The sequence below is a fragment of the Cyprinodon variegatus genome, unplaced genomic scaffold (genome assembly GCF_000732505.1).
Source record: "Cyprinodon variegatus isolate N-32 unplaced genomic scaffold, C_variegatus-1.0 Scaffold911, whole genome shotgun sequence".
In the NCBI taxonomy this organism is placed as follows: domain Eukaryota; kingdom Metazoa; phylum Chordata; class Actinopteri; order Cyprinodontiformes; family Cyprinodontidae; genus Cyprinodon; species Cyprinodon variegatus.
The window spans coordinates 129033-141434 of record NW_015151364.1 but is presented as its reverse complement, the minus strand read 5'-3'; the positions used below and the strand labels follow the sequence as shown (position 1 = coordinate 141434).

General features: G+C 35.4%; 2 protein-coding genes across 2 annotated transcripts; both read left to right on the top strand.

Moving 5' to 3' along the window:
* Positions 1-860: 860 nt before the first annotated feature.
* Positions 861-4119, top strand: LOC107099822 (adhesion G protein-coupled receptor F5-like). The gene is made up of 5 exons (XM_015398095.1): positions 861-962; positions 1052-1103; positions 1192-1335; positions 1451-1624; positions 4031-4119. The coding sequence occupies exons 1-5, from the start codon at positions 861-863 to the stop codon at positions 4117-4119; spliced, it is 561 nt and encodes a 186-aa protein (XP_015253581.1).
* Positions 4120-6172: 2053 nt separating this feature from the next.
* LOC107099821 (adhesion G-protein coupled receptor F1-like) lies at positions 6173-11631 on the top strand. Its single transcript, XM_015398094.1, has 8 exons — positions 6173-6180; positions 6651-6832; positions 6943-7004; positions 8126-8276; positions 9643-9819; positions 9911-11281; positions 11390-11431; positions 11563-11631. Exons 1-8 carry the CDS (start codon positions 6174-6176, stop codon positions 11629-11631), a joined length of 2061 nt encoding a protein of 686 aa, XP_015253580.1. The 5' UTR covers position 6173.
* The last annotated feature ends 771 nt before the right edge of the window (positions 11632-12402 follow it).

Genomic DNA, 12402 nt, shown 5'->3' with positions numbered 1-12402 from the left:
ATAGATTTCTTTTTATAAAACTGCACATTAATTTTTCCACAGAAACTATAGAGCAGAAGTCTTCAAGTCAAGTGCTGGAGGTCTGGTGTTCTGCACCTTTTATAAGTGATTCTTCTTCCACACATCTAATCAAATGGCTGCAGTCAAGTTCTCCAGAATTTTCTAATGAATTGATGATTCGACTGCTGTGTTGCAGAAGAGAGACGTACAGGTGCATGACACCAGACCTCGAGGATTAGAACTGACAATGCATGATACAGAGTGTAGTTTTCTATAAATAAAACCATTTGCATTTTTGTTTCCTCTTTCAAAGCAGCCACTGACACACCAACTATGTGTATTTGCGTCCAACGTCAGCTGAATTACATATGTATAAAGCAGCTGTTCTTTTTATTGGAAGATTTTGTAAAAGGGACAGGAACTATGGTATTTTGTGTTTTCTTCTAGTTCCGTTTTTGTTCATGGAAAAAAGTAACATGTTTGTTTGTTGTTTTTTTCATTCTTATGTATTTTGGAGGAAAAAACACAAGAAAAATAAATGGAAGAAAAAAATATAATTATATCATGGCATTAACAAAATCAAAAACATATATAAACATTTTGAGGTTAGTTGAGTATTAATTAAATAGTTTAAGCTGCTGTTTATTGGTTTGTTGTTAAACGTATAAAACAAAGCTTGTGATACTGAATCATGAGCCGTTAACCACATGTCAGGCTACTACATTTTTATTGGTTACTTCCTTGTCAGTTTTTTAAGAATCTGACAGCCTTTAAGAGTAAAACTATGTTACAAATGATTAACAGGGTTTCTTCAATACTATATCTACAATATGACCATTCCTATGTTCTTTTCAGTAGGTATGGCTTCAGCCAAAGCACTGTGGTTTGGTGTTATTCTTATGGCTATATGCTGCACTCTGGTACAGCCGGGATTCAGACATTCTATGTACATCTTCTCTCAGGTAAGCATAGGAAATAAAAAGTAAATCATGTACATAAAAATGTTTTGTCTCAAATGTTGATTGCAGAGTTTTATTGATTATATTTACAGGGGTTGATTGGTATCAAATCATCCAGCCTTCATGTAAGAGAAAAAAGAGAATGTGAGTCACTGAAAAACTACTTAATTACACAATAAAGAATATTGTAGGGATAGACTGTGTTTAAACTATGTGTGTTTTTCCTCTCCAGCTCCAACGAATATAACTGATTATGAATTCCAAGCTGTTATGAACATTTCTGACCTGGAGATGTTTCAACTGCTACTCAACAACCTCAGCTTTCCCATATCGATCACCAACACAAGTGAAATTTCCAGCCTGGGTAAAACAACAGGTATTAAGTTAATAAAGCCCTATAGATTTTGACTAACATAGCGGTACTCGACACTGCCCTGTATTTTGTGTCTCATCCAATATTTTCATCATATGGTGATGCTTTTTTTCCACAGTATGTTCACCAAATATTACTGGATACCAGTGCATGTGTGAGAAGAACTTTGCTTGGTCCTATAACAGCTGCGTTGTACACAGAGTCTGTGATGCCATTATTGGTGACACCTGTGGCTGCATTAATGATCTTCCAGATGATTATCAGTTCTGTCAGCTAAACAGCAGCCAAATAGGTAGGTTTATGGCTTTTTTGTTAAATAGACATGCTGAACTTTCATTACTTGCCACTACTGAAAAGTGTTTGAATTTGGTACATTTTTTATTTATACACTGTTTTTAAATAACAAATCCAGGTTCTCTTTAAATCCTCATGGCATATTACAGTGTTCCTTAGAGCCATGTCACTCTCATTTCTTTAATTATCATTAAGCTAAAGCAGTATAACAGACAGCCAAACTTCTAAATAAGGCAGCTATTAGCTTACATTTTGTCTATCTTTCTCTCTTTTCACTGTATAACTATTATGTTTATCTAAACCGTCTGACCTAATTCCATGATAAATAATTTGCTCAATACTTTTTCAAAACCATGTCCTTTTCTGTCTCTGCTCCTTGGTCCTCCTCAGAACTCCCTCTTCTGAAAGCAAAAGGCCGCCAATTAGAGCACCTACAGTATATATGAAAACAGGACTCACTGTACAAAAAGACATTTATTTTAATCATGTTTTATAATGTGAGGACTGTATGTTCACTTTTATCTGCCCAATGATAATGATTCCAAGAATCTCTTCGTTATATAAAATACCATTCTCAGGACCCCCCATTTTCCTCACAGCACATTTTTTAATCCACAGCCTTTTTGCAGTTCTCTACTACATACGTACAAAAATCCCATCTATTTACCAGTGCCTACCCTCAACAACTCCTCCTTGTTTTTCTACTGGTCTTCCAGTGGAAAATCATCTTTTCTCCATTTTTGAACTCCTACTTTCTGTTCAAAGCTTCCCTTTCATCCCNACTCCTCCTTGTTTTTCTACTGGTCTTCCAGTGGAAAATCATCTTTTCTCCATTTTTGAACTCCTACTTTCTGTTCAAAGCTTCCCTTTCATCCCTTCCCCCCCTCCTCACAACCCTCATTGAACCTTCAATGGCCACTGGAATTGTCACAACACCATGCGCTAATAATTTAGGGATGTGCATCACAATGATTAGGTGATCAGAGTGTAATCATATGATCCACCAGTGTTTGCATCACAACATTGGTATACCTTCAATTTTGTCCAAAACCTACAGGTTCTGAGTCGTAGTTGAAAATTCTTTAGTCCTCCTTTCCCCTTGGGTTAAGAATATAGGAATTATCCTCAACAGCACGCTGTGCTTCCAAGCCCACATCAATAACACAATAAGGTCTTTATATTTTCACCTCTGCAACATCACAGGTTCCGCCCCTCCCTCACCCCCCACTCCATAGCCATCCTTTTGCACAACCTGGTCCTTTCCCATCTTGACTACTACGATTCAATAATTTTTTAGTCTACCCAAAATCACTCCTTAAACTTCAACTGGTTTTGAATTCTGCTGCCCGCATCATCACCAGAACCCCCTCCTCTATTCACATCACTCCTTTCCTACAGCAGCTTCACTGGTCATTCATTTCTGAATTTTGTTCTGGTTCTTCTTTTCCTTTATAAGGCCATCCACAACCTTGCCTCTCCATATTTAACTGCACTGGTCCTCACTGCTGTTCCCTCTCATTCCCTCAGATCTGCTTCTTTCTCCATTACATAGTTTCTTCCCCTATATTGGTTACCATGGGCTCCAGGGCTTTTAGCTGCCGTGCCCCCAAACTCTGTACAGTAGTATTAGTATATCATTAAAACACACCTCAAAATTCACCTGTTCAAACTTGCCTTCAAACTAACATAATGCTCTTCATCTCTTACACTGCTGCATTTTATTCTTTTTTCTTTCTTTTTAAATGTTTATCAGTTTTTACTCTTTGCTTTTTGTTCATATCAGTGTATTTTTATTGTATTATGTCCTTCCTCCTTTCTTACTTTCTATGTACATTACGTTTGGTTTCTTGAAACGCCCTTTAAATAAAAGAAATTGTAATATCAACAAATAGCAAACAGAAATGAAAGCTAAGACTCGGACATCTGTTTTACATTGCTGTCTTCAGAAAGAAGAATCCTGCACTTTAGTTATACATATAAGTTTTGGCAATGTGTGGACAAATAATCATATTTGCTTGTTTTATCAAATAAAGTAATTACTTAAGAACAATTAGCACCTATTTAGTTTTTTTTATTCATTGTGTAACTTACTTTCTTTCTTTCTTTTTTTTTTCTCGTGACATTAACAACATCACCAACATCTATGGCAACATCAAACAAAACAGTGAAGAGGANTTTCTCCATTTTTGAACTCCTACTTTCTGTTCAAAGCTTCCCTTTCATCCCCACCCGCCTCTCATCTCCAATCTGCCCTCTATTTCTAAAATGGAAAAAGGAGTTACATCACAACTTCACACTTCCCTAACACACTATAAAATATATGAACAATTCCAGTCTGGTTTCCACTTTTGTCAGAGTACAGATTTAGCAGTCTTAAAAATGAAAAATTATCTCCTTGTGGCAGCAGATTCTGGTCTCCTCTCCATCCTCATCCTCCTTGAGAAGAGTACGGCCTTTGACACCATATCACACTCCATCCTCCTCAATAAATAATCTTCTGCTGGGATCACCCAAACCCCAGTCGAGGGGTTTAAATCATACCTCTGGTATCACTCAGTATGTTCAGCTCAAATCCTTTTCAAATCCATCTTCTCTCACTGCAGATGTCCCCCAGGGCTCAGTCTTTGGTCGACTTCTTATCAATTACATCCTCCCCCTTGACAAGATTTTCTGGAAACATAACACCATTTTCAAATGCTATGCTGATAACAGCCAGCTGTACCTCTCTCGAAAACCTAACTCCTGCTTTACATCCCTCTTCCTTTTTCGGTTGCTTAGATGACCTAAAGTCCTGGTTGGCCTCTAATTTCCTCAAACTCAACAGCAATAAAATGTGGATCATTCTCGGTACATCTTCAACTTCGTCCAAAACCAACAGTTTCTCAGTTTTAATTGACAATTCTTCAGTCCTCCTTTCTCCTGAACAAATGCCCATTTAAAATATCACAAAATCAACAAGATGTTTTACCAGTAGATTATGAACATATTATTAACTAGAACTGCACTTATTTATTAGGTCTTTCAACATCAGGTATATGTAAATAACAATCAATGCAGAGATCTTAAATGCAATTAAAACAGTGTTGTTACATTCAGCTTACAACTGACAATGACAATGATTCACAAATGCATTAAACAATACTGCATTGCAGCAAGATGGTTTAGCTTAGATCACGCCTAAGGCTCAGTTAGGAGGTGGTTCTTTACTGAAACAAAGTCTTAAAACTACAAAATGGCTGCCTCTAAACCATATGGTCAAAAGAGGTTGTGTTAACAGTACTGAGGAGCACAATGGGTCGTAAAGTTCACGAGATGGCCGCTCCTATTATATGACCAAAGGGAAATGGTACGGCTACCAATGCAGGGACAGACAATGGGTTGTAAAACTCATAAAATGGCCGTCCCTGCACCATTTGAACAATGAGTCATCAAGGAACTTCAAAAGCTAACAGCTCACCTTGAGCACATTAACTTCAGGAAAAAAGAGAAAAAGAAATGAAGAATAATAGAAATTATCAAATTGCCACCATTCTCTCATTCACACACACTTCATGAAACCAGTGTTCTGTTCAGATGAAAGTTTCATATTAAACTATCAGCTATAAAAATCAAGAGTTTCAATTAAACGCATGCAAAACCTAACTAACTACACCCGCCGAGCATCTTTATTGAGCATCAGATGAAAATAAAAGGAAAGAAAGTTTCACTACTGTATGTGTTGATTCAGTGGATGGGAGGAAGGAGCAGCATAAGGTCCTGCTCCTATCCAATCCATAAACTAGTTTTCTTCAGTCTGATGCAACAACAGAGGGATTTCATGGGCTTTATTTGGTTTGGTAACTTACTGCGAGTCAGGAGCTTGCTGAAGATGCGACCATAATGGGTTCAATGAGAGGGTAGGACCGTCTCAGTGGAATTAGCAGGATAGTTCAGTCAGCCAATGGCGAAAATTCCCGTTTTCTCATCCGCTTCAACAGCAGGCAGGAATTGCTATGTGCACTACACTGCAGTTTCTGTATTGCAGGAGGGGAAGACCCAGTTCTGCCGTGAACTCAGACTTAAAAAGGCTGGAAACTACGGGGCAAAGAGACCATTTAAGACAGTTGAGCTTTGTTTTAAAGCGGCATGATGTTGGAGGGTTGGTTTGCTTGCATCACAGTCCTCCAACAGATGGTTCCCCTACAGGTGTGACTTGTGGAGATTTGTCGTTCGTATCATTGTCATTTGAGCTTGCTGCATTTCTCTAGAAAGGGAGCACAGTGTAGCCATTAGGTCTGCTCATGTCTGTCTCAAAGGGACATGCGCTAATAATTTGGCTGACAATGTCTGCCTTAAAGGGATGTGCATGACAATCATTAGGTGGTCAGAGTGTAATCATATGATCCAGCAGTGTTTGCATCACAACATTGGTATACCTTCAATTTTGTTTTTTTATTCATTGTGTAACTTTCTTTCTTTCTTTCTTTTTTTTTCTCGTGACATTAACAACATCACCAACATCTATGGCAACATCAAACAAAACAGTGAAGAGGAAATTATGGTTTGAAATGAGAGGTAGGACTGAAAACATATTACATGCAATAATAATGAAAAGGTCAATTTTAATTACAGCAGAAATGACAGAAATAACACTAAACTCAACATTGACAAATTTAACCTGACCAGAAATAACACTAAACACAGCACTGACCAATGCAACCCTACAGTAGGTACAGTGAGAAACAGTACTAAATACAATCACATTTGACATAATTAAAAACACTACAATAGGTGTCAAAACTTTACCAGGAAAACACCACACACAGCAGGGAAAATTGCAGCAGGACTAGAGAGAATTCAAAACACATCAATGTCATTTGCAAGTCCATAAAATATAACTTTAATGAAAATAGAAACACATGCAACCATCTTAGAAGTGGCTGCAAATTAGTTTCTGCTATAATCTATTGCAGTGCATCAAATTATGACATTTATCCTTCATTGTCCCTTTTTAAGTGAACTGATTGTTATTACTGTAACACTAGAAATGCAAAACTTAACAACACAAGAAGCCATAATGCAAAATCCAACAACAGAACAATGGACCAAACCAGGAAACATGACAACAGCGCCAAGCATTATTACAGACAAATTCAAATTAAAAATGGATTTTAATCCCTCGTTCAATAAAAAAGGAGAAAAAATCAACGAAGATGTTCATCATGCGGTAGGTCCTAATTACTTTATGAGACTATGATTTCATAATGCTATTGTAAAACTAAAATATAAAATCAGACATAATTACATGTGGTTTGACTTTGTTATTTTTTATAAAAGGTTGAAGGAAGTTATTGTCACTATTTGTCAAAAGATAGCAAAGTCCAGAATCTGACCTTCAGGTAAGTGAAGTTTTTCTTTTTATTGTAAAAAAAATGATAGATGATAGTATATATATATATATATATATATATATATATATATATATATATATATATATATATATATATATATTATATTTACTATACCAAGTTATAGCCTGCAATAAGGTAACATATTCCAGAGTACCAATCTGTGCACACAAGTCCACCATTCTCCATAGTAATCAGGAAATATCTGATCTATTAAACTTTACCGGTGGCACATCATACAAATGATGACAAATCAAGGAATATTCCCCCACATTAATTTAAAACACTGATGCAGAGTTTTAAGTTTTTTGATTCTTTGTTTGGACCTTTATGTCCAACACACATTATGCTGTTGTTTTCTTTGAGGCTTTGGCCATCTTGGAATCAAATGTGTTTGTTGCTAGCACAGCAATCTAGTCCTAGTCTAAAGTTTTTCATAATCTATACTGAGGTTTTTCAAACTGTTTTATTGATGAGCTCCAAATACAATCATTACCTTTTTTGCAGTTATATGATGCTTCATTTTTTCATTTAATAACTCAAATATGCAGCATAAATTACAATAATGAACATAATCAAAACAAACTACAAATCAAGGACCCAAATAACATCACCTAAAAGTTTACTCAAATATCAATTCATGTTTTCAAATAAATTGTGTCCACATTGTTTAAACTTTTATTAATTTTTAATGCGGTACGGAATTTCTTTTTAAGTGTCATTATTGATATCCAAGCCTTATTTGAAGCAATCTCCTATCCCTTCTATTAGAGTCTTTTTGAGGATACCAGAACATAAGAAAAAATACACCCATTTGAGCTTATCTTAAGAGATTAAATATTTACAATAGATGAGAAGAAAAATAGAAAAGACAAATCAACTAAACTATGAATCATGTTCAAATTTTCTCTAATTTTCTATGTCTGGGGATTTCAAGTGGTAAACTTTGAAGTTATTTTGGCCAGGGACATTTTTCCCATATTATTAAAAATAAACTATTTTTTTTTATTTATATACCATGATCTGTGTTTGATATTAATAACCATTACTATCAAGTATACATGAGAGTCATTTGTAATGTTTCATTATAATATATCTATTGTCATCTCAAGGAATGGAAGTACCATCATTGAATATACTGTCAGAACGTCTGATTATGAACCTGCAAAAGCTAAAACAGCAAAAGAGGAAATGTTAAAACAACTTTCTAAAACATACCCTGTTGAGTTTCAAGTTATAGAGGACCTGCTTAAAAACTCTGAGGTAATATTGTTCTTATGACTTTACTGAAAATGTTTTGAAATAACTGTTCTGTTGTTTCTGCTGAATGCCATTTGATATGACACACTAGACTTATGAGTAGAAACAGAATTTCAGCCATTTAGTACCACACAATATGGCATACCTAAACAGTTTGCACAAAACAATTATATATGGAACACAAAAGTGTTCAAAATGAAATCCATCCATATTCTATCCCGCTTATCCTCACCATCCCAGCAGGGATAAGCATGACAGAAAATTGATAGATGGATCAAAATGAAATAATTAAATAAATAGTTGTGAAAAACCTTAGGCTGTCTGATGTGTTATCTGCTCATAACACACAAATTATGTGAAAAAGAAATTGTGAAATCACTAATAAAACTAAAATGCTTAGATCAGTATAATTAAAAAATATACAGTATTTTACAAAAAAATTATGAATTTATTAAGTGTAAAAATGTATTGCAAAAATACAAAAGATTTTTAAGACCTATCTATTTAATTTCAGCATTTTTATTTCAAAGCTAACTTTTAAAAAGTCAGCTATTTTATTGTGTTTTTCTCCCCATTGCCTTTTTTTTCATAATGATACTATACAATCAAATGCAATTAATTTCAATTCAGTCTATATAGCACCAATTCACAACACATTTTACAGAGATAATTCAACCAGATCATGCGCTCAGATTGTTTAAAAGTTTCTTATCTAAGGTAAACCAGCTGATTGCATTGACTCATTGTCTCAACATCAATCCCTCATACAAAGCAAGCGTGTAGCGATAGTAGAGAGGTAAAAGTCCCTTTTAACAGAAAGAAACCTCTGGCATTACCAGGCTCAGAGTGGCCTTTGCCAGAGGCCGAATGGGGTTCAAGGAGATAGAAGGAGACATTCTGTTTGGCTGGTGTCCCAGCCAAACAGAAGCAGACCCGATGAAGCTACTGTTACAAGAAAAAGCAGAGAGTATAAAGTAAGAGGTTGAACTAAAAAATACTGCAGAATGGGAGAATAGAGACAGACTGAAGCAGAATGATAAAAAGAGGTCCCTATGTTCTCCAGCAGTCTAAGCCAATAGCAACATTAAAGATATAGCTCAGCTCTGTGTGAGTCTCCAGGTTGAATTATGAAACATATTTCCTAATGAGCAGAGAACTTTATTTGCATTCAGTGATTTCACAGTTTTATTGTCACATTAAATATTTATGTTATTTATTTGACTAGATATTTATTTCCTAATTATTCATTTATTTACTTTTCAGCACTTTTGTGTTCTATAGCAGTTTAATATAATATGCTAATATTTAGTTTTATCTCAGTTGTAACTAAAAAAAAATTAAATCTAGATTTCTTTCTCACATGTAACAGGCGTTGGATCCAGTTACTTTTCCAGTGTTCTTAGAGAACCTCAGCAATGCCACTGTCAACCTCACTGATGAAATAACTGGTTCTCCATACATCATCAATGACATTGTGAGGATCCTCAGTAATGTAGCTGATGCATCATATTCATTAGATATTATAATAGAGAAAGATTACATGGAGGTAGGTAAATCTATTTTTTATTTTTGTTTTCAATGTATTTTTTTTTTGTTAGGACTTTCACCATTTATATATTGACTTTCTCTCAACACAGAACATCCTGATAACTGCAGGCTCTCTCACTACTGATAAGGCAAAGGATTCATGGGAAATCCTCAACAATGCCAAAACCAGAAACACAGTAGAACCAAAAGGGAACATCAGACTAGAAAATACCAGCTCTTCTCTCTTGAACTCTTTGGAAATTATTACATCGCGTCTTGTTAATAAATCTTTTAACATTGCCACACCCAATATTCAGTTGAACAAAACAACATTTACAAACACTTTTGCGGGGGACTTTATGTCTTCAATTGAAGTAGAGTTATGGGAAACACCTGGAGCAGGTAGAAACTATATAACCATAATAACATTTGCTTCAATGGATAATGTGCTTCCTTCAAGAGATAAAAGCAACTCATCACCCAAGATAATAAATGGAAAGGTTGTGCTTCTTAGGCCTGAAACAAAAATCACAAATGTTTCATTAACATTTGATATTCTCAATAATGCTCTCAGAAATCCCAAATGTGTTTTCTGGGAATTTAATCTCTTTGAGGGTTTTGGGGGATGGAGTGATAAAGGCTGCATGCTACTGTTCAATGAAAATGAAACAATCGGCTGCAGCTGCAACCACACCACCTCGTTTTCCATTCTTATGTCACCTCACAACCCTGATCATTCTGAACTAGTAATTATATCCTTTATAGGAGTTGGATTTTCTATTGCTTCCTTGATTATATGTCTAATCATTGAAGGCATCCTATGGAAAACAATTGGTGACAACATGACATCATATTTCCGTCATATCTCCATAATTAACATCGCTGTGTCTCTCCTGATTGCAAACATTTGGTTTATAATTGTAGCAACAATTCCAAAGATGAAAAATGCACCAGTATGCACTTCGGTTACCTTTTTCATCCATTTTTTCTACCTCGCCCTTTTCTTCTGGATGTTAGCCTCAGCCCTGCTGTTGCTCTACCGTATGATCAGTGTCTTTGATGGAGGGTTGTCTAAAATGTCCATGCTGGCCATTGGATTCTCTTTGGGCTATGGTGCACCACTGATCATTGCAACTATAACTATAGCTGTCACTGCTCCCTCAAACGAATACATCCGGAACAATGTTTGTTGGCTCAACTGGAAAGACTCTAAAGCAATGCTGGGGTTTGTGATCCCTGCACTTCTGATAGTGGGTGTAAACCTTATAATCCTGTTTGTGGTAATATCCAAAATGTTGATGAGAAGAGTATCTGTAAATGCTGCCCAAACAGGGGAAAGGCATGTTCTGATGGTCATTGTCAGGAGTTTGGCTGTGCTAACACCCTTCTTCGGACTAACTTGGGGTTTGGGATATGGAACAATGTTTGCCCCAGAAAACAGATGGATCCATATTGCTTTTGCATTCTTCAATTCACTACAGGTAACAATCAGATAGAAATCCAAATATTAAGTGCTGTTATTTTGACCTATTTAAAAAATAGTAACACCTAAACTGCTTAACTGAATTTGTCTTATCCATGCTTTTAAGGGTTTCTTCATTCTGATCTTTGGAACACTATCTGACAAGAATGTAAGTTTTTCACACAGTTACACTTTTTTTCATTTCAAAGAATATGCATGATTTATGCTGTATGATAAGGTGTGTATCATTTGGAATGTGACTATTCTTCCTTTTAAAAACCATGGCATTTGTTAATGCAGTGTATTAACTTAAGAGCTAACTTTTTAGGCACGATCAGCGATAGCAATGACATTCTCCCGCCAGAATGAGGAAGACGTAAGAACAGTTTTGTATTTCAAGTTCTTCTATTTGATTCTTTTGCATTTATGCGGCATTTCTCTGCTTTTTCATATTCTTCTGTTTTCAGACCACAGGAGCTGAATCCTCATATACCCTGGTCAATAAGATCTGGAAGTTAAGACGAACAGGTATATGAGTTTGCAAAAATTGTAAACATTTTTTCAAAATTTAAAAAAACCAACAGAATTTTCTCTTGTATGTTAAAATTTTTATCCCTTTTATGTAAAATTATGATTTACTTTTTGACTCTAGTTATCTCAGTCAATTATACTAATGATGCAATTTAGGCCACTGTCCTGGGTGTAAAACAATTTTTATGGGAAGAAACTAAATTATCTTTAATGAAACCCTAACTTCTGTGCCCCATGCCGTTTTACCACCATCGCTATCCAAATAATCTGTCAAAATTATTTCTATCTATACCTCTTTGCAAAGGCCCCACCGTACATGTGACGTACATGTCAGACAGATGAGACATTGTCTCTCATGGCTTATCTGAAGTAAAGAAATCTTTGGATAAAATTTAATGAACAGAGGCAATGAGTCCTGTTTAAGCATTTAGAACTGTCGTTTCTGGAAAAGCTAAGAATCAGGAGCAATATACAGTATTAATATGGGGTCTTGGTGCTACTCCTTGAGAACTGATTTGTATCTAATGTATTTATATATTTTTTTCCCACTCATTAATGATTTATTACCAAGTAAAGCATCTCAACCAAAAGAAACAGACGTGTTACGCT

Bases quoted from the DNA above. Each gene is read 5' to 3' on its own strand.
- LOC107099822 (XM_015398095.1), top strand. From the start codon at position 861: ATGGCTTCAGCCAAAGCACTGTGGTTTGGTGTTATTCTTATGGCTATA. The intron at 1,104-1,191 runs GTGAGTCACTGA...TTTCCTCTCCAG, and splicing joins TGTAAGAGAAAAAAGAGAAT to CTCCAACGAATATAACTGAT. The intron at 1,336-1,450 runs GTATTAAGTTAA...TTTTTTCCACAG, and splicing joins CAGCCTGGGTAAAACAACAG to TATGTTCACCAAATATTACT.
- LOC107099821 (XM_015398094.1), top strand. The intron at 8,277-9,642 runs GTAATATTGTTC...CACATGTAACAG, and splicing joins ACCTGCTTAAAAACTCTGAG to GCGTTGGATCCAGTTACTTT. The intron at 9,820-9,910 runs GTAGGTAAATCT...CTCTCAACACAG, and splicing joins TAGAGAAAGATTACATGGAG to AACATCCTGATAACTGCAGG.